This window comes from Mesoplodon bidens (assembly GCF_964165515.1).
Source record: "Mesoplodon bidens genome assembly, chromosome: 6".
Taxonomy (NCBI): Eukaryota; Metazoa; Chordata; class Mammalia; order Artiodactyla; family Ziphiidae; genus Mesoplodon; species Mesoplodon bidens.
The window spans coordinates 41,108,466-41,134,784 of record NC_138162.1 but is presented as its reverse complement, the minus strand read 5'-3'; the positions used below and the strand labels follow the sequence as shown (position 1 = coordinate 41,134,784).

At 43.6% G+C, this 26,319-nt stretch overlaps 1 protein-coding gene across 2 annotated transcripts in view; it reads left to right on the top strand.

Annotated features, from left to right (window-relative positions):
• The window catches only part of DAPK1 (death associated protein kinase 1), a 214,514-nt gene that overhangs the window by 7,421 nt on the left and 180,774 nt on the right, over nucleotides 1-26,319 (top strand). Inside the window, exon 3 of one of the 2 annotated variants that reach the window (XM_081236404.1) lies at nucleotides 4,131-4,226. The exons of the other annotated variant lie outside the window; for it this stretch is intronic. Coding sequence (XP_081092530.1) covers nucleotides 4,131-4,226 — 96 coding nt within the window. The remainder of the gene's footprint in view (nucleotides 1-4,130; nucleotides 4,227-26,319) is intronic. 2 annotated transcript variants of the gene reach the window in all.

Below are 26,319 nucleotides of genomic sequence, written 5' to 3'. Positions count from 1 at the left end.
TGTATATCCAGTCTATCACTTTGTTTACATTCTAAATTAATTCCTGTAAATGTACAGTTAGGAGAGAGTAGAGGAAAAAATGACTGACCTTTGGTTTTTCTACATCATCTAACAAAAATGGGTTTAAAAATAAATTTGTCTAACTAGTATAACTTTTGTAGGTAAAACAGAAAGTGTCATATGCCTATTCTAGGTTTAATGTACTAAAAGGATTTTTACAGGGAAAAAGTCTGAAACCTGAAATAGTTGGTCTTATTTTCAATCCCAGTCCAGAACAAAACAAAACCAGTCATGTGCTGGTAACTAATCTCTGGTGATAACTGACAGGTGTGATCCTTAGTGACTCTTGTTTATCGCTTCTGTCTTTTGGAGGTGACGTTGAGAGCTCGTGTAGCTTACAGACCACACTGCAGTCATTTAAGTATAATGTTGCTAACCTCTGAGAAATGACCACGGGGCTTTCCCCTATGCCCTACCTGTCGACATTCCAATTGTCAACTTGATAAATTTTATTCAGTAATATAATGTATTGATACATTCAGAGATGTCAGGAGGGGAAGGAGGCAGGGAGAAAGTTGTTGATTTTTCCCTTTATCAAACATTTAACTTTGGATGAGGAATGTAGTGTTTGAACAAATGAATGCTGTGAACTGCCCATCTCTGGTGTTTGAAAGGTTTATATTGATGGTGCTTATATTCATAAGCCTGATGGTTTTCAGCTGGGAAATTTAGCTCTGTGTGTGGACTATTGTGGGACACATTTTATTTTCGGTCAAAACTGTCTGATTATTCTTTCTTAGATATAATGTGATGAATGGGGCTGGTTTTCAGATATCTCCAGTACAGTTGATATAGTAAGTTTTCACGTATAAGGAATGAGTGAATTTCCATTTTTTTCCATTGTTAAATAGTTTTTTCTATAGTTCACTGTTTTCCACTTTTGAAACCACGCAACCCTTCCCTTTTTAACTTGTAAGGATTGTCAGGATTTTCGAGACCTTACTTTGGTCCTCCATGCTCTTGTCCCTGGCCCCCCAGTGTGGAATTTTCCAGTTGCAAAAGAAATGTAGGAGAGGTAATCAGTACCTTTTTTTTGGTCCCATCATGAAGAGGGTCAAATTTCCCTCTGAACTGCCTGTCTCTATGTCTGCCTAGCAACTCATACCACCGTCTACGACCAAGCTGTATCTGCAGGAGGGTAGGTACGACTCAGGTGATAGGACAAAATAGTGACAGAGGGATACATACGTTGGCACATAGATGGAGCGGCTTGGGGGAGAAGAGGTCAGTAGTTAGTGCTGATTCTGTTCTAATGTTTCTGCCCTCCTTTGAGAAGTTCTTCTAAATCGTTTTGCCTCCTCTGGGTAGAGCTCAATTTTTTTTTTTTTCCATCTGTGGTTTATGGGTAAGCGGCAGAAATATGTGTCTCTGGGAGAGTGATGAAAGACTGCAACCTTTTGAGTGTAATATTTAATAGACTGAGAATTGCAAGCTGCTTCCCTTTATAAAAACAAAGCTATGGGCACTGTAGGTATACGAATACTGTAGAGAATAGACTTTTCACAGCTAACTGCTGAAGCTGGAAATGCTGAATTGCACCTGATACCCAGAGGAGCTGTCCTGAGAAATTTGGTAAGCCAAAAAAAGTTAAGAAGTTATTTGTTATCTTAAAAATACTATTTTACTGGTACATAAATCAGTGTAATTGAAACCAGATCCTGCTAGGGGTTTCTGATGTACACTTGGAATGTGAATATAGAAAGTTGTCTTTCTAAATGTTGTCTTTGTCAGAGTGTCTAGAATCAGCATGTGAACTGCTGTGTGTAATGCCAGAAACTTCCACCAAAATATCCTCAGGAGCTCCCCTGTCTTTGGATAATCACAGGTTTATTTCCTTCCCCTTTCGTGGCCGGCTTACACTTCTCTGCAGACCATAATTGCAGTGGCACCAGTGTGCTCAGGACAAGGCCTGGCTGATGTAAGTCACCTCTGCTCTTGTCTTCTCCCTAATGTCTCTATTTCCACATTGTACAATCGGAGTGAAGTAGAATCTTCACCTGTCATCCCATTTGGTGGAGAACCTATAAAATGACTGCTTGAGACCTTGTGCTAGGAATGTCTTTGCCATGTAATTCAAACTAGCTTTGGAATGGAGGGAAGATATTTACAGTTCCCCATTTAGAATGGATAAGGTTTGAGCACCTGGCCGATATCCCCCCTCAGGAGCTTCAGGAAGCTGATTCAATTGTTTGGGAGAGGAAGTGAATTAGAACAAGTGGAATATTTTCCAGGATGAAGTTTTATCGGTCTTGCTTTCCTCCCCATCCCTCCCATGGCACACAGAGATAGGAAAGCTTGGCAAATACGGCAGTGGACAGGCAAGGTAAGTCGAGGTGGTGTAGAAGCATGAAATCCCTCGGTTTTGCTAAACATGCTTCAGGCACTGAATGAGTATATCCGGTTTTATTAATGTTACCAATTAATATGGACCATCCTTTGTAGGCCTCCTCTTCAGAAGCAACATTCTCTTTCATGCAGATGATTTAAAACATTAAAACAAAATTTTTGCACCCGCAGGGCAAGGTCAGGCAGAGCAACCGCGGAGCAGGACCCCGCGTCCCGGCGGGTCTGGGCTCCCAACATTCCCGAGTCTCTGGCGCCCCTTCCCCGTACCCTCGCCTGACCCCGCGCCCCAGTGTGCCCTTTGACCCCATCTAAAAAAGTATTCTGAACCAAGCCGCCGACGGAGGAGGGGCCCACAGCGACCTGAGGGACCGCTCTGCTGTGCAAACGCTGCGGCGCAGCCGGGCACTCGCTCGGGGAGGCGGCGGGGAGGCTGCAAGGCCTCTTCCCCCGGCGCAGCCCGCCCTCCGCCCTCCGCCCGCGGGGCCGGGGTCCTGACCGACCCACGTGCCCAGGCCGGCCAGAGGAGCGATCGCGGCGGCGCCGAGGCCGGTGTCCTCGCCGACCCCGAGCCGCCTCCCCTCCGGCCCAGGCTGGGTGGGCGGCAAAAAAAATTTTTTTAATTAAAAAAAATTATCTGTATTAGAGACAAGTTTTAACCTGGAGAAGTAAAAAGCGAATGCAAAGTGAGCTGGCCTGTTTCGGCCTGCAGGCTTCTGTGGAGCATGTCCACGGCTAGTCGTGCAGATTCTCTCTTTTATTTGCTATATCCCTTAACAATGTGCGGTAAATAACTGGGCACTTGGTATTATTTTACACTTGGCTTGTTCATGTGATTCTTGGCTCTCTCTGAATTGTGAGTTTTCTGAGAGTAGAAAGCATGGCTTTTTGTGTCTCTTACATGGGGTGGGATTCAGCTAAGCCCACAGGAGGCTTTGTTTATTTGCCTTATGAAGGTACATGTCCAGAAGTTAGAATGTGGTTCAGAGCTTTTGACCCAAATCCCTGACTCCACAGTGCGCTAGCTGTTGCCTTGGGAAAGTCACTTGACTTCTGTGAGACTCAGTTTTCTCATCTGTGAAATGGGGATAATAAGCATACCTACCTCATAAGGTTGTTGTGAAGACACACGTAATGCGTGTAAGGCACTTGGCCCAGTAGCAGGCACACTGTAAGTGCTGGAGAAGGGGCGGCTGTTTAATAAGACAGAGAGCGCAGGAGAGACTGAACATGCCTCTGGATCCTTGTCACGGGGGTCCTGCCTTTTTCTGCTAGTTCCTCATTTCCCCACCCAGGTTCTGACCTGGTCTCCCAGGGGCGGGGTGGGGGTGACGGCCCTCTTCTCAATTCCATCCTTCCTCCTTCTCTTCTTTTCTCCTCTGTCTCTCTCCCCATCTTTGGCTCAGCCTGCAGGGTGGGCTCATTCTACCAAGTTTGACGTCATTTATGTGATCTGCCCTTCTAGCTGCCCGTTCCGGCTGGCTCGGACCCAGGACTCGGTTTATGTGCTGGGCTCCCTGGTGGGTCCGCCCAGTAGCGTGGTCAATGATTTGCAGAGCTCCTGAGAAACAAGTTAGCCAGGAATTTAGCCATGCATTTGAAAGCGGGCTGCTGGAGATGGGGCTTACAGGGATGCCATTGCCAAAGTGCACCCAGACGCCCCTGGAAGAGGGAGGGAGGAGCTCATGTCAAGGAGGGTCTATTAAGATGGGAAAACATGCTTTCAGGGAAGCCAGGACAACTAAAAGCTGCACAACAGCCGGGAGAGAGCTGCTCGGAAATGCTCAGAGGGACGGTCATCCTGGCATCATTAAGAACCCGAGGTATGTCAGCACACAAATTTATGTTTTAACAGGGTGTACTGTAACTTCCTGAAAAGTCAATTTCATTTTTTCTAGCTGCTTTTTAAATGAAAAAACTGCCTTAAGCAGCCCAATAAGAGACTAGGAATTTGATCAGATGAACAAATCATTGATTTTTCTTAACAGTTCTTTATGGAAGAAGGAATCTGAATGAGTGTGTGAGTTCCATTCTGAGATGAACTTGCCGCAGAAGGCAAGACGTACGGCAGGTCTGAGCCTCCGTTCAGTTCTGACACGTACTGATTTAAGATGTGAAAATAAGTGTTTGGCCAAGCCAGAATTGCCTGTGCCAAGAAAAGCCTATTAGGTTGGTGGCTGAAAGGCTGAATTGTTAGGATTTACTTAATGGCGAGGTTCTGCCAGCTGCTGGGAGTGAATGCCCACTTAGGCGTTTGAGTGCATCCTTGTTCCCTGGACTGGGGGCCCATTTGTTCAAGGAACATGGCGCTCGCACCAGAGGCCCCTTTAAAGTATGCTTCCTTATTCTTTGGGCCACTGAGTAGAGATATCTGTAGTTTATAAAAGTGACATTAGATGCTCACAGATTTGCAAAGGAAAATGCCCAGAAATTGGGTTTATAAGGTAAGTTCAAGTGAAATATCAGGGAGTTGACAATGCTAACTATAAACAGGCAACATAAGTAGACTGTTTAACAAAAGTGTCGTGTGAACTGTGATATCCGTCCATCACATATTCATTCCTCCAGGGTTGATTGGACTTCCGAATGATAGGGCACTGGCTGGGCTGTCAGGCAGGACCGTTCATCTCAGCAAGTTCCTAACCAAGTAGGGCAGACAGACTTTATACAACCAATGATAATAGAAAACCTAAATAAGGAGTGAGAGATTCAGTATGAAAAACTGTTTCTGGAGTTCAGGCAAGAAGAGGCCATTCTGACTTGGAGGGTTCATTCATTTATTCACTCATTCATTCAGATTCTTGTGGGGACATAAAAACATAAGCAGGTGGGTGCCTGAGCGGATATGTGTGCGCACGTGTGTCTATCCATTTATTCCCTGGAAGAAATTGGAACTCAGACATGAAGGAGGAGACAAGGAAACTAAGATTTACTGGGGGCCCATTTTAGACCAGGGGCTGGAGGGAGGTATTTAATCCACATTTTACAGATGAGAAAACCGAGGTTCGGAAAGACGTTGACCTTGGATAATGTGTTTAAGATGGTGGAGGCAACCATTGGACACCCAAAATTGCTAAGTCATGACTGGAGATTGGGTGATGGGTGGTAGGGCTTACTCTGTGACCTGCTTCTCTGCCCTGTAGTGGAAGGGAGAAGTTTAAAGAACTTTAAAACATCCAGCACAGTGCCTGGCTCATACAATGTGTTCAATACATGTTTCCTTCCTTTTTTTTTTTTTAAATAAATTTATTTATTTTATTTATCTATTTTTTTACTGTGTGGGGTCTTTGTTGCTGCGCGCAGGCTTTCTCTAGTTGCATCGAGCGGGGGCTACTCTTTGTTGCAGTGCGCGGGGTTCTCATTGCAGTGGCTTCTCTTGTTGCAGAGCACGGACTCTAAGCACGCAGGCTTCAGTAGTTGTGGCACACAGGCTCAGTAGTTGTGGCTCGTGGGCTCTAGAACACAGGCTCAGGAGTTGTGGCTCATGGGCTTAGTTGCTCCGCGGCATATGGGATCTTCCCAGGCCAGGGCTCGAACCTGTGTCCCCTGCATTGGCAGGCGGATTCTTAACCACTGTGCCACCAGTGAAGCCCAATGTTTCCTTCCTTTAAACTGAAAGTTCTCAACCTGGTACTAGTGACATTTTGGTAGGGATGATTCTTTGTGGTTGTGGGATGTTTAACAGCATCCCTGGCTTCTGCCCTCTGGGTGCTAGTAACATCTGCCCCCACCCCCCGCCCCAGCCCGTTGAGAAGCACTGGGCTACAGGATCAGGACAAGGAAGTGTTAAATGGACCTAGGGGTTGGAACGGGTAGTAGGCAAGGAGGATCCTGCACCCAGTGAGCAAAGAAAGGGCCCCTGAAGGAAGGTATTGACCTTGGGTGTCCAGAGCTTGGGAAGGAAGAGAGCAGGCTGCAGATGGTGTGAGCCAGAGGTCTGAGGCAGGTGTTGTCTTAGTCTGGCTTTTATGTACTGTCCCTGGAGTGGGTGTGTCTGCTGTTTCCCAGAGGCGTGGGGTGGCACCAACAATGAGTAAGACCTGGAGAGACTTCCTGATGTCGCTTGTCCAGTGTGGTAGCCACCCATGACCAACATCGAAGTTTCTGCCTTGCCCCATCCCGCTGAGCAGGCTTCTCTGAGTCATGGCTCGGCTGGGTTCCCATCACTGCCTGACTTCAGTCCACCCTCCTGTCTCCTAAGGGGGGCCTTCTGCTGCCGTCTCCATGACTCTGTTTTTAACCTGCTTAATAGCTTTGTGTGTGTGTTTAATGCTGATTTCTAATTTTTAGTCAAAGCTAGATAACTCCTTGCTTTTTATTCGCTTTTCATTCTCTTAGGCCCCCGATCTTGCCTCTCAAGCAGGCTGGATGGCATAGCATGCTGTGTGACTGTGGGGAACCCATATAGCTTAGTTATTGCCTCCAGTATCCCCTCTTCCCAGCAGGGGGCTTTTAAAGGTGAAAAGTCAGGTCTCAGGATGTGGCAGGAGGTGTGAAGAGTGCTCTCTGCCCTCTCCCAGCTCCCTGGGGGAGGGGCACTTATACAGAAGTCACCTGGGGAAGCTTGTCAGTGGTGGAGGGTGTGAAAGGACAGGGGCTGATTTGGAGGGCACGGTGGGGAAGGGAAATGGGTCAATCAGGGTGCTGGCAACAAATGAGTCCACTCCTCTTCCCTGGTGGCACAGCGTTTGAGAATCCACCTGCCAATGCAGGGAACAAGGGTTCGAGCCCTGGTCCGGGAAGATCCCACGTGCCGCGGAGCAACTAAGCCCATGTGCCACAACTACTGAGCCCACGTGCCACAACTACTGAAGCCCGCGCACCTAGAGCCCATGCTCCACAACAAGAGAAGCCACCGCAGCGAAAACACGCACACCTCAACGAAGAGTAGCCCCCGCTCGCCGCAACCAGAGAAAGCCCGCGTGCAGCAACGAAGACCCAACACAACCAGAAATAAATAAATAAAAATTTTAAAAGAAGAAATGAGTCCACTCCTGATGGTCAAGGTGAAGGACGGCCAAGTACACACAGTCTGGGAAGCTGATACTGTGCCTAGGGCTGAGTTGGGGCCACTGAGGAGGGCCTTCAGCACATATGCTACTTTGGGGAAGACACACCCTGACCTCTCCCTCTCCCTTTCTGCCAGTGCCTCCTCTTAACCCCTCCACCCCCGAGGGAGCAGGATGTGGGGCAGCCTCCAGCTGGGCAGAGAACGGTGAAGAACAGATTGGGGGGGTGGGGAGGGTGGCGTGTGGACAGATGGAGGAGATGGAGAGTAACCAGGAGAGGGGCGTCCGCTAGTGACAGCTGTGAAATAGCGCTGGGTTTGCCATGGAACTGCTCCCCTCTGTTGGGGCAGGTGATCAGAATCTGCACTCTCAGTGTGCAGGGTCCTCCTTCCTACTCTGAATACTGGGTTTATATTCCATTTTTACCAGGAAGTCACTCCTGACCATCCCTTTTCAAAGTGTTCCCTCCTCTTGCAAACTCCTGGGTATTTCCTCTTTGGCACAGTCATCCAGCATTTAGACTCTCCATGTTGCATTGCTGGCTGTCCCTGCATGTGTGTGTGTGTGTGTGTGTATCTGTGTTTATCTTCCCTAGATTGTAAGTCCCTTAAGGTGTCATAGTTCTTTTGTTCCCAGCATCTTGCACAGAGAAAATATTCCAGAAATACCTGTTGTCTTAATTGGTCATATCACAATATTCTGAAATGAAGGACTGTACCATAGTTCCTATGAGTTTTAAAGGTGGATAAGTAATCACTAAAAAGTTCCTCAAGATGCATAGTATGTTTTCATCCTTGGAATAGCCCTGGGTAGCGACAGCCCTGTAAAGGTACAGAGTGGGTCCCAGTTTCAGCTGCTAGCTGGAGAGTAGGATATGGACAAGACGGCTATATCCTTTCCATTGTACAATTTCCATTGCAGAAATCCTGATGATTTCCCCCAAATCTATTGGTACTTTTTTTTTTTTTTGTATCATGTTACCTATTCTCATTGTCTGATTTTAAAGTATGGGGGAGTCTAGTGGGAATACACTGTGGTTGACCCCCTCTCAGTTACTGAAGGGAAAGTAGGTACTAGAGGCAATAGGCACCAGCTGTTGATGTGCCCATGTCACAGCTAGCGTGGTTCTTAGAGAAAGCAGCACATGTTTGTGCTGAGTCTGTGAACAGAGCCTCTACAGCACAACTGTTTGCCCTGGAATATTTGCAGTTTAAAAGTGAAAACCATGGGACTTGACGTTAAACCTTTCTGCAGTCGGCAGTCTCTTCAGTACCATCAAATTTGCTCTCTTTTTTGTGCGATGCTGGAAAACTGGGGCTTCAGAAAGCCAAAAGGATGTCTGAATATAGAATTGACTTCTTCCCCAGTAAATTTTAATTGATTCTAGTGTGAGTAGAAAGGTGTATTATGTGTTCTTAAAAGATAGGATTTAATTATGGTTTAAAATTAATTCTCTAGAAAGTGCTGGAGTTGCACCCAGAGAGAAGAAACAGGGCTCTGGCAGAATCGTGTAAACTGATTGATGGGAAAATGGGCTCCTGATCCTGAGGGTTTGGGAGCGTTGCCAGCCTTACGACAAGGTGTCAGTTAGCCTCCCCACTCAGGGAGCAAGTGGAGGGACTGCCAGCTTGGGGGAGCCCTGTTCTGAGAGGGCAGGGACATCTGGAGCCAGAGCAGTTTCCAAGGCGGTGCAGCTCTTGTTTCTCGGGTAGCATTCCTTCCTGTGGTAATAAAGAGGTTACAGGCGAGAAGACAGCCGCTCGAAAGCCAAGGACAGTTGTTGCGAACAGGTATTTAAAAATCAGCCACCGTGGGATGGGAAGAATCAGGATATTGGAGACAACTAGGGTTCAACTTTATGGCTTAGAGTTTCTTTTTTGACCCTTGAAGGCAGGTGGGAAGTGGTTTTTTTATGCTTCTTTTTCAGATTGGGAAACCAGAGTTTAGAGAAGTTAATCTCAAGGTAGCAGAGTTCAATTCAGTGTGAATTGAAATGCGTGTATGTGTGTATATACTTACATACGTATATATATATATATATATATATATATATATATACACATATATAATATACACATGTATATATATACCATACATACATTTATTGTAAATTTTACTGATGTAAAGGATGTGTAACAATTTACAAATAATCACAAAATATCCATATTCATTATTATAAATTCCATATATATAGCCGGAATGCGTTTGTTAATTTTTGCTGTGGTCAACCTATGCTTGATGATGTTTTGACAAATGGAGAGGCATCCCCATCTGCTAATTCTTTTCCCAATAAATTGATTGCCACTCAATCTGGCATGTGATCGACTGTCCAACGATTTCTCACCCTTGTACAAATTATATTCAGTAAATTGAACCCTCTTTCAGCTTCAGCACTGCTGATTGCAGTAGTGCTATCTTTTTAGCTTTTGGTGTCATTGCCGGGATTGGGACATTGTTGGATTCTGTATTCTTTAACAGTGGCTATGTTTAACACGCAGCTCACAAAATTTCTGCAAAATGAGCAGTAGGCTCTCATGAGCAGCACGGACTGGCTGGAGCGCTTCCCCAGCTCCGTTTTTAAGCAGTTGTCTGAAAAGGCAACTGCTTACCTGTCTTACTCACTGCTGAGCCCAGTCCCAAGGCTGGTGCCAGATGTGTGCTTGGAGACTCAGAAAGTGTTGTTCACATGGATGAGTGAGACTTCAAAGCTGGGACCAGCAGCCAGTTCATGGGACTCTAGTTTGCACCCCTTGAGGACAAGGTCCTTGGTGGACAGTGAGGAAGCTCAGGAAGGAAGAGGCACCGGAGACCACCTCCACCATCAGAGCTGCCTGACAGAGCCCTGCCTTCTGGTGGGGTGTTAGCGCTCGGGCAGTGACACAAAGAAGAGGAGAGAGGACAGCATCTCCTTCTGTGTCCCTTTCTTCCAGCTTTATTAAGTCTGGCATTTTTCTTCCCCATCTTCTAGGGAAGGCAGGGCCTTCTTGTCTACCAGTGTGGGGACTTGCCCTAGTTATCAGTACCCAATGCGGGTAACCAGTTATGGGGAACAAGAGACATATAGATCCCTTTACGTCTTCTAAAATGAAACGGGTCATACCTTTCACACAACACAGACGTCAGAGAGAACATGCAGGGAAAGTCGTGTCCCTCCTTCTGTCTTCCAGCTACCAGCTCCTCAGCTTCCTGGGGATCCTTCCAGGTAGAGCCTGTGCATATTTCAGTCAGTAAGCTTATGCATATTTTCATGTTTTTACTGAGATGGTATCATGTTATATGCATTGTTCTACACTTGGTTTTTTTCACCTCACAACATATTTTGAAAATCATCCCATTACTGCAGAAAGAGAAATGCCTCTTTCTGTTCTTTGAGTTTGCCGTAATTTATTTAACTCTCTCCCTATCTATGAACTTCTAGGGTTCGTTTCTTTTTCGCGGTACGCGGGCCTCTCACTGCTGTGGCCTCTCCCGTTGCGGAGCACAGGCTCCGGACGCGCAGGCTCAGCGGCCATGGCTCACGGGCCCAGCCGCTCCGCGGAATGTGGGATCTTCCCAGACCAGGGCACGAACCCGCGTCCCCTGCATCGGCAGGCGGACTCTCAACCACTGCGCCACCAGGGAAGCCCCGTTTCTAATTTTTTATTACAAATAATTCTTCAGTGAATACCTTTGTATAAAAGGTTGAAATTATCTGTAGGATAAATTCCTAGAAGTGAAATAGCTGGGTCAGAAGGTATGAGTATTTGTCATTCTGGTAGATATCGCCAAGTTGCTCTTCATAGAAGATAAGCCAGTTTATAACCCAACGACCCAAAATTGAGAGAGCTGATTTCTCTACCTTCTTTTAAAACTTCTGGGTGCATTCTATTTTGATAGGTGTGGTTTCATTAATTTTTTTTTTTTTTTGGCCCCGCTGCATGGCTTGCAGGATCTTAGTTCCGCAACCAGCGATCGAACGCAGGCCACGGCAGTGAAAGAGCCAAGTCCTAACCACTGAACCGCCAGAGAATTCCCTCATTAATTTTTAAATATGAATGAGTATAAGCTTCTCTTCATGTGTTTAAGAACTATTTGTCTTTGCTGTGAACTTTCAGTTCATACTATTTGCTCATTTTTCAATAACTTTTTAGACCTCTATTAACTTGTAGGAACTCATTATATATTAAAAATTGCTTTATGTCTATGGCATGATTTAGACATCTTTTCTCTAGGTTGTCCTTTGTCTTTTGACTTTGTTTCTGTTCTTTCCCCCCCCCATGGATATGTTTTTCTGTATTATGGTAAAATATACATAAAATAAAATATACCATTTTAACCATTTTTAAGTGTACAGTTTAGTGGTATTAAGTACATTCACATTGGTTATGCACCACAATCCAGCTCCAGAACATTTTCATCATCCCAAGCAGATATTTTTTTAAAGTAGTCAAATTTATCAAAAATTTTTCATCTTTTTTAGGTTTTGTATCACATTTAGAAAGTCTCTGCTCACTTTGAGTTCATTAAAAAATATTTTCTATAGTTTCTTCTCGTACTTTTATGGTTTATTACTTATGTTTAAATTCTGTCATCCATCTGGAATTCCTTTGGGTATAAAGTGTGAGGTATGACTCCAAGTGTACTTTTTCCAGATAGGGAGCTCCTTGGTTGCCATTTGGCCATCAAACAGGTTTGAGGACTAACTAGATTCAGTTCTCCGTAGCTATAGGGAAGCAGCAGAGGAAGCCACTTTGAGCCGTCCATGTGAGCGTGGGGGACTTCAGAAGTTAAGCCTGACCTAGACTGAGGAAATTGAATTGTAGGAAACTATAAACTCCTAGGTATTTATGTTTGCTATCCTCAAAAAAAAAAAAAATCACAGACATGCTAGTCAGTACTTTGAATTTGCTGAAAGACAGTCTGTCCGCCCTGACAGAGGTGGATAGGATATGTACAGCACACAGGACAGAACTTCTGGCTCTTAGGCAAGACCATCCTGCAGGAAGAGCAGTTTGTACCCTGCCAAAGGCTCTGCAGCAGGCTGAGAAGGGGTGGGGTCAGGACTGTAATCCAGCTGATGCTCTGGGACCTCTTCCTGGAAGAGGGGGCACGTGTTTCACAAAGGCTCCAAGTAGGCCAGAGGTGCCCTAACACTAGAACTCAGTTTCCCAGGTCTCTAGACCCACTGGCAAGCACCCTTCTGGATCCTCCCAGGCTCCTCGAGTGGAGGATCAAGGAGCATCCCTCACGTTCCAGATGGACTGGGCTGTGGGTCGGTTGGGAAGCACAGACTTGACCTCTTGAACTTGCATCTTTCTCAGAAGCCCGCAGGTAGAGCTGGGGTGGGTTTCCTGCCAGAACCACCTCCTCACAGAATTCCAGGGGACACCAGTCACAGACATTCACATCCAAACTGTATGAATGGTATGCCCTGCAGTCTCCCCAGGGTCCCATTTTATCCCGTGGAAGCCTGTGGTGGCCCAATGGAAGCAATTGGGTGGAAGAATGTCTTTCTATATGTGGGGGTGAGTTCCAGGACTTTCTGCATCTCTGTTTTTCACTGTGCTTAACTCAAAAATGAGTTGAATTAATGAACGACGTGATGTCAACTTCCAGAAAAACCTGTGGTATTTCTTTTGCAGAGCAGCCATATCCAGGTTGGGGACTTCTGGTCTACCTCCCCTGTGTGTTTTCATCCCTTCCCCTGTGAGCTCTCTAAGGCCTGGCACTGGGGGAATCTCCGTTTTTCCCAGCTACTCTCTCTAGACCTGACTCATACTGGATGCTTGAAAGTTTGAGGAGCTTAATTACCTGTCCCTGTTGCTCCCACCATGGGGTGAGAAGTCAGTTGCTCCGAAGGACGCAGCCAGTCAATTGAGCCACCAATGTACAGAGAGATGCAAATTTGTTTTTATGTTTTATTTTATTTTTTATTTTTAACTTTTAATTTTATCTTGGAGTATAGGCAATTAACAATGTTGTGATAGTTTCAGGTGCACAGCAGAGGGACTCAGCCATATGTATACATGTATACATGTATCCAGCCATATGTATACATGTATACATGTATCCATTCTCCCCCAGTAAGTTTGTTTTTAAATATTAAAGTGGAACTCACCTAGAAACAGCAAATATTTAAATTCTTTGTTGGGTTTTGCTCTTTTTCCTGGTTACTATTAGATTTTTTTTTGGCCTTTTTTTTCAGATATAGTTTTCATGAAGTAACATTATACTTTATATTGTACAGTGTTATGAGTTTTAACAAATACATATTGTCATGTAACTGTCACTGCAATCAAGAGGTACAGTAGTTTTGTAATCCCCCCAAATTTCCTTGTGCCTCTCGTAGTTAACACCCCCACTGTCCCCAGCATCTGACCACTATTTATCAGTTGTCTGTTCCTCTAGTCTCTCCTTTTCGAGAATGCTATAGAAATGGAATCATAGCATGTGTACCTTTTAAGCCTGGGTAGCATAATGCATTTAACATTCATCCAAGTTGTTGGCTATATCAGTCATCCCTTTGTATTGCTGAGTAGTACCCCGTCCTATGAACATGCCACAGTGTATCCATTCACCAGCTGAAGGACGTCTGGGCTTTTCCAGTGTTAGCATTTTGACTCCATTTGCTAGTGGGTGGGAAGCTTTCTAAGAGGATCATTATGGTCCTAACCAAGTATGTTTGGTATCTTTTTCGAAGACATCCCCCAAGACACTGCTGTGTAGTTGTGCACTGAATGGTCCTTTAAGGTGATGGTAATGGTGGTGTCACTGCCCAAATCTGGTTGACATCTCACCATTCAGCCATCCTTAATTGTTCTCTGCTGCTCTCTCTGGTGAGTGACACACCTTCTTTGATGTTGAGGCCAGTTGGAAATGTTATAAAGGCATTTCTCTGAAAAACTCAGAACCCAAACTAAACCACCTCCATATGCTGTTTTCTGCTTCAAAGACAGTGAGAGGCTAGTTCGACACAATTCCTTCCCATTAGAACAGAGAAGACCCTCGGCAGTGGGGCCAAGGAGGAGGGGATGGAAAGAACCACCTGAACAGAACACACTGGTCTCAGGCAGGCTGTGAAAGTGGATGCCTGAAGGGTGGAGGGCCAAAGGCCATGTTAGTTGTCTGTGCTTACTTAGCTGATGGAAGCAGAATTCCACAAACATTCTGTGAGACCAAAGCCTAGTAGGAGGCTGCACACTCAAGTGAGGAGAGCTGGGGTCTGCATACTTCACTGATACGTTGTTTCATTTAGGGCAACCCTCTGCCTCTCTAGGTCTTGATCTCTCAGTGACTGAAAAAAATCCGAGAAGGGAATTGAGGAAACTCATCTTTTGACCTTGACTTGTGTGCTCTTGAGCATTGTGTGTCCTTGGGTGGATCACCTACCCTCCAGTTCCTCTTTGCTAGAATGAGGGGCTTGGAGGGGATGGGCCTCCTGGGTCTCTGACACTGATCTCACCCTCTCAGAGCCCAGCACATACTGGCTCTTTGCATCTGCTGGGTCTGCAAGTCCAGAAGCAACAGCTCGGTACTGCAGGGAAGCCCCTGCTGCCATCACTGCTCACCAAGCATGGCGGTGGGGGGAATGCTCTGTTGTAGGACAAGCCTGGGCTGGCCAAGCCCCCCTAGCAGAGTGCAGAGAGAGCTTGCTCCCCCTGGGAACTTCCCTGGAAGCTTCTCTGATGCATTCTGAATCCAGGCCTATAAGGAAGGTGATCTGGCAAAAGATCTCCAGAGCCTTTGAAAATCCCTTTTATAGATGTGCATGCAATACTGTCTTCCAAAACACAAACTTCATGTTTCCTTTGGGTCATTTCCAAACACTGAGCTTTTTTTTGAGCTGTCACTGGCTGAATTATTGGGACTTACCTCAGGTGGTTATTTCACATCCTCCTCTTCTCGCGAGTGACATTTAAAATACTTCTCCTTTGATAGCACGCTATGTTAAGCCAGGAAAAAATCCAAGGACTGGAAGGGATCTTTTGGCTGAAGTCTTATCTGCAAGTGATCGTTTGTCGACTGGAATGCAGAAACCACGAGTCCTCCTTTGCTGCTGCGTTCTAGTGACTTTGAAATGGAAAGTTAGATTTCAGAAGCACTCGCAGTGCACTGTGTAGGCCACATTATTTCATACTCCTGTATGCATAGGTAGTTTGAATTCATCATATACGTTCATCAACATAGTAAGCCACATTTGTACAGAGAATGCCGGTGACACTAACACGAACGTGCCGTGTAAGCCTAATATCCAGATGGTTGAACACTCTTCTACGTTAATCATTCTTCTGAGTACTTCAGCAATATATGGACGCTTTATCCGTTGAAGCTTATTGTTGGAATGCGATGTCTATTCCCTCTACCTGGGATGCTCTTCCCCCCTGAGAGTCACATGTTAACCCTCACCTCCTTCAGTGTTTGCTCAAGTGTAGCTTTTTCAATGAAGCCAAACTTTACCACCCTATTAAAATCACCTCTCACCCCACACTGTACCCCATTTTCTGCCCTGTTTCTCCCCCAGCACTTAGCACTTTCTAACATACTACTAACATAACCTTACCTTTTTAAAGTTAAGGAGGTTATTTATTCTGTGACTCTTTGGGCAGAGATCTTTGTCTCTTTTGTCCTAGGCATCTAGAACAGTACCTGCCTGACACATAGTAGATGCTCAATAAAAAGTGAAGGAGTGAATGCATGCATGAATGGGGGGATGAATGGCATAGTTATTTGGTTATTTGTTTGTTTTCATTTCTTGACCGCAGAGCTGGAGGGAAGGCCCAGGTTGCATTGGAGGAGACCGAGCTTTAACACCACATGGGCTGCAGCCCATATCCCTTTTCCTGCTGGATAACTGACTACATTGAGGCTGCCTGGAGCAAGGAAGCTGCCAGCCCCAGAGGCTCAGGCTGGCCCGGGAGAGCCCAGGAGGAGGGGTCCTGGTCACCTGCCCCTTAGTGCAGGGCAGATCCCCTCTGTTGCACTGGGATCTGGTCTCCTGCTGTAAGTTTCTTCCTTGTTGCCTCTGGCCCTTTAAATTTGGGGTTTTATGAGAATACCTGGGGTGGTGGAGTATTTGATGTCTCCTTCACTTCTCAGAACTCCTGCTTCCTCATCTGCAAAATAGGATCCTAAGAACTGCCTTAGAGATCTGTGTGCATTAAATGAAAGAATGTCCACAACTTCTTATTGCAGTGCTATCATTAATTTTTAAGCTCACTGCTCCCTCCCTGCTACCATCCGTATTTAGAATTAAAAAGCGCAGCCTAATCTTGCCCTCCTGTTTTCCCCAACAAGAACCTATATGGTTTCTCTAAAATGCAAATCAAAATTACAGTGAGGTATCACCTCATACTGGTCAGAATGGCCATCATCAAAAAATCTACAAACAATAAATGCTGGAGAGTGTGTGGAGAAAAGGGAACCCTTTTGCACTGGTGGTGGGAATGTAATTTGATACAGCCACTATGGAGAACAGTATGGAGGTTCCTTAAAAAACTAAAAATAGAACTACCATACGACCCAGCAATCCCACTACTGGGCATATACCCTGAGAAAACTATAATTCAAAAAGAGTCATGTACCAATAGTCATTGCAGCTCTATTTACAATAGCCAGGACATGGCAGCAACCTAAGTGTCCATCGACAGATGAATGGATAAAGAAGATGTGGCACATATATACAATGGAATATTACTCAACCATAAAAAGAAATGAAATTGAGTTATTTGTAGTGAGGTGGGTGGACCTAGAGTCTGTCATACAGAGTGAAGTATGTCAGAAAGAGAAAAACAAATACTGTATGCTGACACATATATATGGAATCTAAAAAAGAAAATGGTTCTGAAGAACCTAGGGGCAGGACAGGAATAGAGACACAGACGTAGAGAATGGACTTGAGGACACGGGGAAGGGTAAGGGTAAGCTGGGACGAAGTGAGAGAGTGGCATTGACATATACACTACCAAATGTAAAATAGATAGCTAGTGGGAGGCAGCCACATAGCACAGGGAGATCAGCTGGGTGCTTTGTGACCACCTAGGAGGGTGAGATAGGGAGGGTGGGAGGGAGACGCAAGAGGGAGGGGATATGGGGATACATGTATACGTATAGCTGATTCACTTTTTTATACAGCAGCAACTAACACACCATTGTAAAGCAATTATACTCCAATAAAGATTTTTTAAAAATATGTATATATATAAGCACCTTTCAAAAAAAAAAGAACTTACATGGTTTCTCTTGTGTTCTGTTGTTATTCTTCTATTCACCATAACTTATGCCATAGCAACATAGCATTTTCCAGAATTTGAGAAATAGCTGAACATTGAGACTGTCACTTTTGTGCAGTTGTCAGAGATGTAGGAGAAGCAGTTGAGAGCTCTTTTGACTTTTAGCATCAACCTCAGAGACCCTGTGTTACCAGCATAGGTTGCGTTATCAGTTCATGCCTTTAGTCTTTTAAAGGTAGCTTGGGGCCTCCCTGGTGGCGCAGTGGTTGAGAGTCCGCCTGCGGATGCAGGGGATACGGGTTCGTGCCCCGGTCTGGGAGGATCCCATATGCCGCGGAGCGGCTGGGCCCGTGAGCCATGGCTGCTGGGCCTGCGCGTCCGGAGCCTGTGCTCCGCAACGGGAGAGGCCACGACAGTGAGAGGCCCGCATACCGCAAAAAGAAAAAAAATAAAAATAAAAAAAAATAAATAAAGGTAGCTTGATTTTCAGTTTGCAAGTTGATTTCAAGTTTGTTTTGTATGTACAATTTATATTCAGCACATTAACAGCCTCGAGCTCTCTGAGGGTCAGATAATAGGTCTGCTTTTCTGCACCCATTTTGAAGTTAGCAGAGACAGTAATAGGCAGCTGCGTGCCCTCCCTTTTAGTTTTAATAACGGACGAAAAGTTCTTTCATCCACTGTATTTCTTTGAAAATTCCAGAGCAGTTTTCCTCTGTTTGAGGAATATTAATGTGGCTCTTTAAAAAGATAAACATGTTATTTCATTTCTAAACTCCAGTTTCCAATGGAATTCTGGCATTCGGGGACAGCCTGGATGAACTGGGTTGGGTGTTGCTACATGAAAAAGATGGGCAGTGGGAAGCCTTCGTGGCCGGTGGGAAAGGACATCCAAGGATATCCCTGAGGGGCCCTTTTGAAGGTCAGGCTCCCTGGAACAAAGATACTCATTGGGCCCAGATCCGTGACCTCTTCATATTCATGCAGGTCTCCCCTTCAAAGGAGGTTTTTAAGTAATTTCCTTCCCCAGGGGGACAGAGCAGCCGTGAACCAAGGATTAGCATCTGGCCTTTTAAAGATAGAGACCTATGAATTTAAGAAATGCTTACCCTTTAGAAAGTCAAGTCGAGACATGGATATATTTTAAAGTATCTATCTACCTAACCCTCTCCCTCAAAGGAGACGGAGAGGGAGGGAAGAGAGCCAGAGAGTGCAAGTGAAAGCTAGAGAGAGGTGCATTTGTGGAGGAGATGGGGGAAGGGAGGAGAGGGAGAGAAGAGACAGAACCATTTTTTAGGGAAAATATGGTCTGATAGTTCTGGGTTGCACGCAGTGGGTTTGGTTCCGTGTGCTTCTCATTTGCACCCCGTGATGGATCATGGCTTGTTCACAAGTCCTCTTGTGCACGGTCCCCTCCAAGTGGAGGACTGTGCCCCATGCCCTCTGCTGGAATGCATTACTGGGCCACCACCCTCCAGCCTGTTGTTCAAAGAAGAAACAATATTTGAAAGCTGGCCTGATTTTTCCCCCCTTTGGGCTTTCCTGCATTTTCTTTACTGAGCATGTAATACGTTGTATTATAATTGGGGAAAACAGGATAAATAGCAAAAAGAAGGGTCATGAGGTGAGACCACCTGAAGGCTTTGTAAGCTGTGAGAGGGAGAGGTGGGGCGAGAACACGGTCACTGGGCAGCAAAGACTGGTGGGTTTCAGGCCAGTGCAAACCTCTGCAAGGTTAGTGACCCAGGACAAGTAGAAAAAAGTCACCAATTCTGTTTAATGCTAAGAAAAAGCCACCCCCTCTCTGACAGAGGGCATGGAATCCTTCAGGATTTCATACAGGACTAGATATTACGTATAGTTTTAAAAGCTAGTTACCTGAAAATTAAACTATTATTGTTTTCTCTGGCTTACAGGAGAGTTACAGAATATTGGAGAATAGTGGAGTGAGGAAGTTGGGGGGAGAGGGGCCTGAAAGATGGGTATCAGTTCAGAGCAATCCCCTGGACTCTCTTATTTCTGCAGTTCTCCCCCTGTGCGTCCCCTGGGCATTTGCCCCATGATCTGTTACAGGTAGCGCTGAGAGTGTTCTTGGCTCTAGATTTTCCTTTTTCGAGGCACCATCTCATATTCCTAAACGGGCTTTAGTGCTATGCTGAGCCTGCTCTCTTTCTGGCCACATGGGCATTAATGACACCCTTTGAGCTCCTCCTATTTGTAAGCCCTTATGTGCCATTGATAACTGGGGCCAGAAGTGGCCAGGGTACTGTGGTTTATATCAGGGGTCACAAAAGATGACTCGAAGGACAAGTCTGGCCCAATGCCTTTTTGTCCAGCCCACAGGCTAAGAATGGTTTTCAAATTTTTAAATGATTGGAAAAAATCAAAAGAAGATAATATTTTGTGACATGTAAGAATTATGAGATTCAAATTTCAATATCCACACATAAAGTTTTATTGGAACACAGCCTCACCCATTCTTTTACATTTGGTCTACGGCTGCTCTCATGCTATAGAGTTGCGTCGTTGTGGCAGAGATCTGGAGCCTTTGAAGCTGAAAATACTTACTATCTAGCTGTTTACAGAAAAAGGTTTTCAATCCCTGGTTTACATCATTGGACTGTGCATGTTGTACCGTTGTCCTGTTGTTTAAACTTTGAGATCTGAAATGTATTAAATTAATCCCATTTACATTATAATGTAACATTTTTGTTTTGACAGCACTTTTCATGCCCCCATAAAAACCTGAAAATGCCAGACAGTGACTCAATGTTGAAACTGTTGAATACACAGAGCCAGGTGTCCATAACCGAACGAACGCTCTGATGCTTTAAGAGAAGAAAATCCTCATCCCTCCTTTTCCACCCCCTTCGTTTTTTCCAACATGTTATTATGAAAAATTTCAAATATGCAGAGAAGTTGAGGGAATATGCAGAGAAATATACTATGCAGTGAACACTGATATGCCCACCACTGAGATGCTGCATTTGCTAACATTTTGCTTTATTTCCTCTATCCTATATCTATCCATCGGTGTACCTTATTTTCAATGCATTTTAAAATAAGTTGCATATGTTACTACATTTCAACCATGGGTTACTTTTATTTCCACTGTTGATGAGGCATAACCAGAATGTTTTCATTCTCAGAATGGAATAAAAGGGAGGTGGTAAAAGCAGATAGGAGCAAACAGAAAGACATAATGTAATGAAAGCCTGGGTTTAAAAAAAATACATGTGTTTGTGTGTGTTTGTGCACACACACATTGTAAACTTGTGTGTGCATATACATGTGTGTGTATATATGTATGTATGTCTACATATAAAATAAAGGACAAAAATTGTCCTTAAAGTAATGGAATCTTAGGGAAGCTTATTCAGAGGCAGCTGCTGGGAATGAACTATGTGTAGCTGTGCCTGGACACCAGGACAGTGTTGTGAAATTAAAGATGCCAGAGACAAGGCCATGCTGAGTGTCTAGACTGGGGGCCGGTGTGTTTTAAGGAAGGAAACACGTGGCCACCTGGGTAGCCCTGTTTCTAGCCAGGCCACGTGGCACCGCCAGGGCAGCCTCGACTTCCCTGCCCTTCGTTGGCGTATCTTCTAGAAGCCTGAGCTCTCCTGAAGTTGTAGTTGTGTTGCGGTTCTGCCTGAACCTATTTGGCTCCGCTTCAGGAGAGCATCCGAGGAGTGGGACGAGGCAGGAAAAGTGGTGTCTGTGTGTTGCAGGCGGCTTCAGATGGGTTGAGAGCTACCTTCAGGATCAGAAGCCAGCCAGTCCAGAATGTGCTTGTGTCTACGTGTGAAAGCAGCTCTCTGGGGAGCAGAGCCAGGTGCCTGGGGAAAAGTCTGAAGTGCATTAGGCAACCTGCTACCTGAAGGACCAATGAGGAAACATTATCAGAGAAGCCTTTTAGGACAGGAACAATTAATCTTTAACTAACTCATTATGTCCATTCATTGTGTCACAGGCTTCTCAACTCCCTGTCCTGGCGGCGTATTTAAATGTGTTTACATAACGCTTTACAAATTTTAAAGCACTTTTCATGGGTGGTATTAGCTGTCACTATGATCGTGTGGGGGTTATTATCCCAATTTCTTAGGAGAATTTTTTTTTTTTTGCAAATTGCTTTGAGTTCTTAGGGAAAATTGTGTAATAAACACTAGAGCCTATTTACCAGTAAATGTACATAGAGCTATACACCACATGTGGCAAAATACAGATGGCTTATTTTGGTAATTGTTTTTGGTTTTTGTTTTAATGCTATAATGCTCTTCCAACTGGTTTGGCTTAGAAGTTTTTTAATTGACAGTTTTTGTCCCTCCCAATCTTTACTCCCTGAGGGCTCCGGTACTCTGTTGGACATTTAATTGAACCTTCTAAGGCCCTTAACATAATGCTGATCCTCGTGCAGATACTTGGTAATGTTTACTTTAAACTGACTTTGAGTTATTGATAAGATGACTTAGTTTTGATTCCATCTCTGACTCAAGGATCAGCAAAAACAACTTTAGGCACACTCGGTGTTCTTGTCAGTAGATACTGTTGTGAACAAGTGAAATACCTTTCTGTTGGTGACCATTATTTCAAAATTATCTTCTTCCTTGTGTTGTATTCTTCCTTGATTTGTTTTCTATAGTCGATTTGATTTGTGCAAATGTATTTATTAATATGAAGAATACTTTTTTGGAAGACATGTTATTCAGAAGATTAAGGAATAAATAAACAGTTCCTGATTTCAAACAATATTGCAAAGCTATAGTAATCAAAACAGTATGGTACTGACATAAAACAGATACATAAATCAATGGAATGGAATAGAAAGCCCAGAAATAAACCCACATGTTTATAGTGAATTTTCAACAAAGGAGACAAGACTTTACGAAAGGACAGTCTCTTCAATAAATGGTGTTGGGAAAATAGGATATCCACACGCACAAGGATGAAACTGGACCCCTATCTTACACCATACACAAAATCAACTCAAAATGGGTTAAAGACTTGAATATAACTCCTAGAAGAAAACATAGGGGGAAAGCACCTTGATATCAGTCTTGGCAATTATTTTTTGGATTTGACACCAAAGCAAAAATAAACAAGTGGGACTACATCAAACTAAAAAGCTTCTGTACATCAAAGGAAATCACTAACAAAATGAAAAGGCAACTTATGGAATGGGAGAAAATACTTGCATATCTAATAAAAGGTTATTATCCAAAATATATAAAGAACTCATATAACTCAATAGCAAAAAAACCCAAACAATCTGATTAGAAAATGGGCAGAAGAACTGAATAGATATTTTTCCAAAGAAGACATACAAATGGCTAACAGGTACATGAAAAGATACTCAACATCACTAATCATCAGGGAAATGCAAATCAAAACCACAATGAGATATCACCTCACACATGTTAGAATGGCTATCATAAAAAAAGATAAATGTTGGTGAGGATGTGGAGACAAGGGAACCCACGTACACTGTTGGTAAGAATGTAAATTGGTGCAGCCACTATGGAAAAGAGTATGGAGGTTTCTCAAAAATTAAAAAATAGGACCACCATATGATCCAGCAATCCCACTTCTGGGTATATCCAAAGCAAATGAAAACAGTATATCAAAGAGATATATGCACCCCCATGTTCATTGCAGCATTATTCACAGTAACCCAGATATGGAAACAACCTAAATGTCTCAATGAATAAAGAAGAAGTGGTAATAGAATATTATTCAGCCATGAGAAAGAAGGACACCTTGCCATTTGTGACAACATGGACAAACCTTGAGGGCATTATGCTAAATGAAATAAACCAGACACAGAAAGACAAACACTGCATGGTATCACTTATATTATGTGGAATCAAAAAAAACGCCCCCAAAACCCAGTCAAACTCACAGAAAAAGAGATAGAAAAGTGGTTACCAGGGGCTGGGGGCAGGGTAAGATAGGGAGTGGTTGTCAAAAGGGTGCAAACTTTCAGCTACAAGATGAATAAGGTCTGAGGATCTAATGTATAACATGGTGACTATAGTTGATAACACTATATTGCTATTGTATGATTGAAATTCACTAAGGGAGTACACGCACACACACACATACACACACACACACACACACATACAAAAGAATAAATAAAAAATCTTCATCAACTCTTAGCTGCTGGAAATTACGTGATGTAAATGATTGGATGACACAGAAACCATATCTTTTTTTCGTGTTCTCTGTGTGTTTCTAGCCCCTGGCTAATCCTATTGTAATGGCCCCTGTTGTGTTTTCACCGTGGTTTATGAACTGCTTTTCCATTAACTCCCCTTTTCTGGGTTTACCTGACTCTGGATTATTGTTTCCTCAACAGCATCAAGCAGAAATCAGCAGAGAGATGCTTGTGAACATGCTGTATCACCAGTGTTCTTAGATTTATTTTAGTGTTCAATTCTAGTAATGACATGAAGTTAATTTTTTTTGATACTGATTTACATAAAAATTATAAGTCCTAACTTTTGAGCCTGGTTTAAAAAAGTCCTGTAAATTTGCAACTGGTTCTTCTATGGCATCAGCATTTTATATTGTAAATTATAGACACTCAGAATAACTTACAAGGAGGTTCAGTTGATCCTAACATGGAGTTCTCACGTGTGTAGGTCTCCTTTGGTGTCAAATATAATGTAATATATTTTTAATGTAATACTATCTATAAATATGATTTTTTTCTCTAAGCAAGGTTATAGTCTTACCTTAGTTAATTTAGATGCGTAGTCCTTTAGAATTTTATTTCCCTTTATATCATAACATAATTCACATAATTCAGGATATCTTAGAGTATTTCCAGATCCATAAATTTGCTTCACCAATTCTTTACAAAATTATTAAACTGTTTATTATTTTTAATAAAATAGATCATGATATAGTAAATGTCTTTTGCCTAAGACATATTGTTAAGGCAAATTAATATATTTGTACGTATAGGGAGAAAAAGGGTTGGACATATAAACCAAAGGCCAGTGGTGGTTATCTTTCCATAGAAAACTGCATCTTGGTGATTTTTGTTTCTCTTTTGCTCATTGGTTTTCTAAAATTTCTATAGTAGAAGTTTTACCTAATAAAGTGGAACAAAATGATACTCTACTTTTTTTTTTTTTATTAATAAAATCAGTTATACCTGCCCCTCAGCTTTTCTTCCCTCCCAAGTGAGGCAGGACTCACATGAATTTTTTTTTTAAGCTTTATTGAGGTATAATTGACAAAACTTTAAGATATTTAAAGTGAACATCATGGTGGTTTGATATACATTGTGAAAGGATTCCTCCCATTTAGTTAGTTCCATCCATCACTTCATGTGTATATGTGTGTGTGTATATATAATTTTTATTTATACATAAATTTTTTTTAAGTGAAAACATTTAAATCCTACTCTCTTAGCACATGTCCATTATACAATACACTGTTATCAATGGCAGTCACCTCAGGGTTCTACCTGGTGTCCTTGACTGCCTTCTAGGTTAGGTTACTGCTCAGGTCAACCCCAGGTGCTGTAGGAGCTCAGGAGTAAGGGTAGTCTGCTATCACCAGAGTGGCCTCACTGGCTGAGACATGGGTGTGGAGACAATTTAATTTAATTTAATTGTACTTAGAAAAAATTGATACTGATGAGAGATGAGGTTTTGATGTGTTTTGGAAGTCCTGTTGAGGACATCAGCATCTCCTGTGATACAGCACTGTCTTACCTCCCCCACTGGACAGGCTGGGGGTCCGGGGAGATGTTCCTGGGTGTGGTAGGGTCTGTGTATATGTGTGTGGTATATGGGATGCATGTGTGTGGGTGTGTGCGTGTGTGTAGTATGTGATGTGTAAGGTGTGTGTCTGTGTGTTCTCGTCAGGAGTAGTGGATGCCATAAAGGATGCATTCTCACTCTCTGCTTAATGGAGGGAGAAGGGTCTCAAGAAACAGCAGGTAGAATGAAATGTGCAGCTGTAAAGTTAGAAGAAAATGTTGTTGAGGACCAGATTGGTTCTCAGGCCCAAGAAGGAGAAGGAGCATCCTCATAACATCCACCGCTTAAAACTATAAACATCAGATAGAGCCTCAGGCCACCCAGGGGCTGAGAGGAGCTGAAATGTGCTCTCATTCACAAAAGCAGTGGCTGCCAGCGTCGATCCACAATCCCATAGGAATTACAACTGTTTTACTGGTCCCAAACACTTTGTAATTCAGCAGATGGCTTGAAGAATTCAGTATCTTCCCATTTTTACTGTAAAGTTAAAAGGATTCTGATTAAAGCTAAAGCTACAATCTCAATGTCATTGTTTAAATGAATTCACTAAGACTATAGCTGTGGAATCTTTTTAAAGACATTTTAAGATGTTAATTTTCTATAGAAGTGTAGTATACTAATAACTGAACCAAATAATTACACTAAAGAATGATTTAGGGATCTGCCCTTTTGGAGTACATTTTTTTTTTTTGGAGTTTTCCATTTTTAATATTTGGTTAAACAAAATACATCTTTTGTAAACAAACCCAGCACAAGGCCAACAAAAAGGAATAAAAGCAAGAAAAACAAAAAGCCTAGGGTTGCCCCTTACTGGGCATCAGGGTCAGGCCTGCCCCCTTTCTTAAAGGAAGTGGGGCTTTTTGCCCTTGGGCATCAGCATAGGTCCCTGTTCCTAAGCACCAGAATTGGATATGAACAGAGAAACCA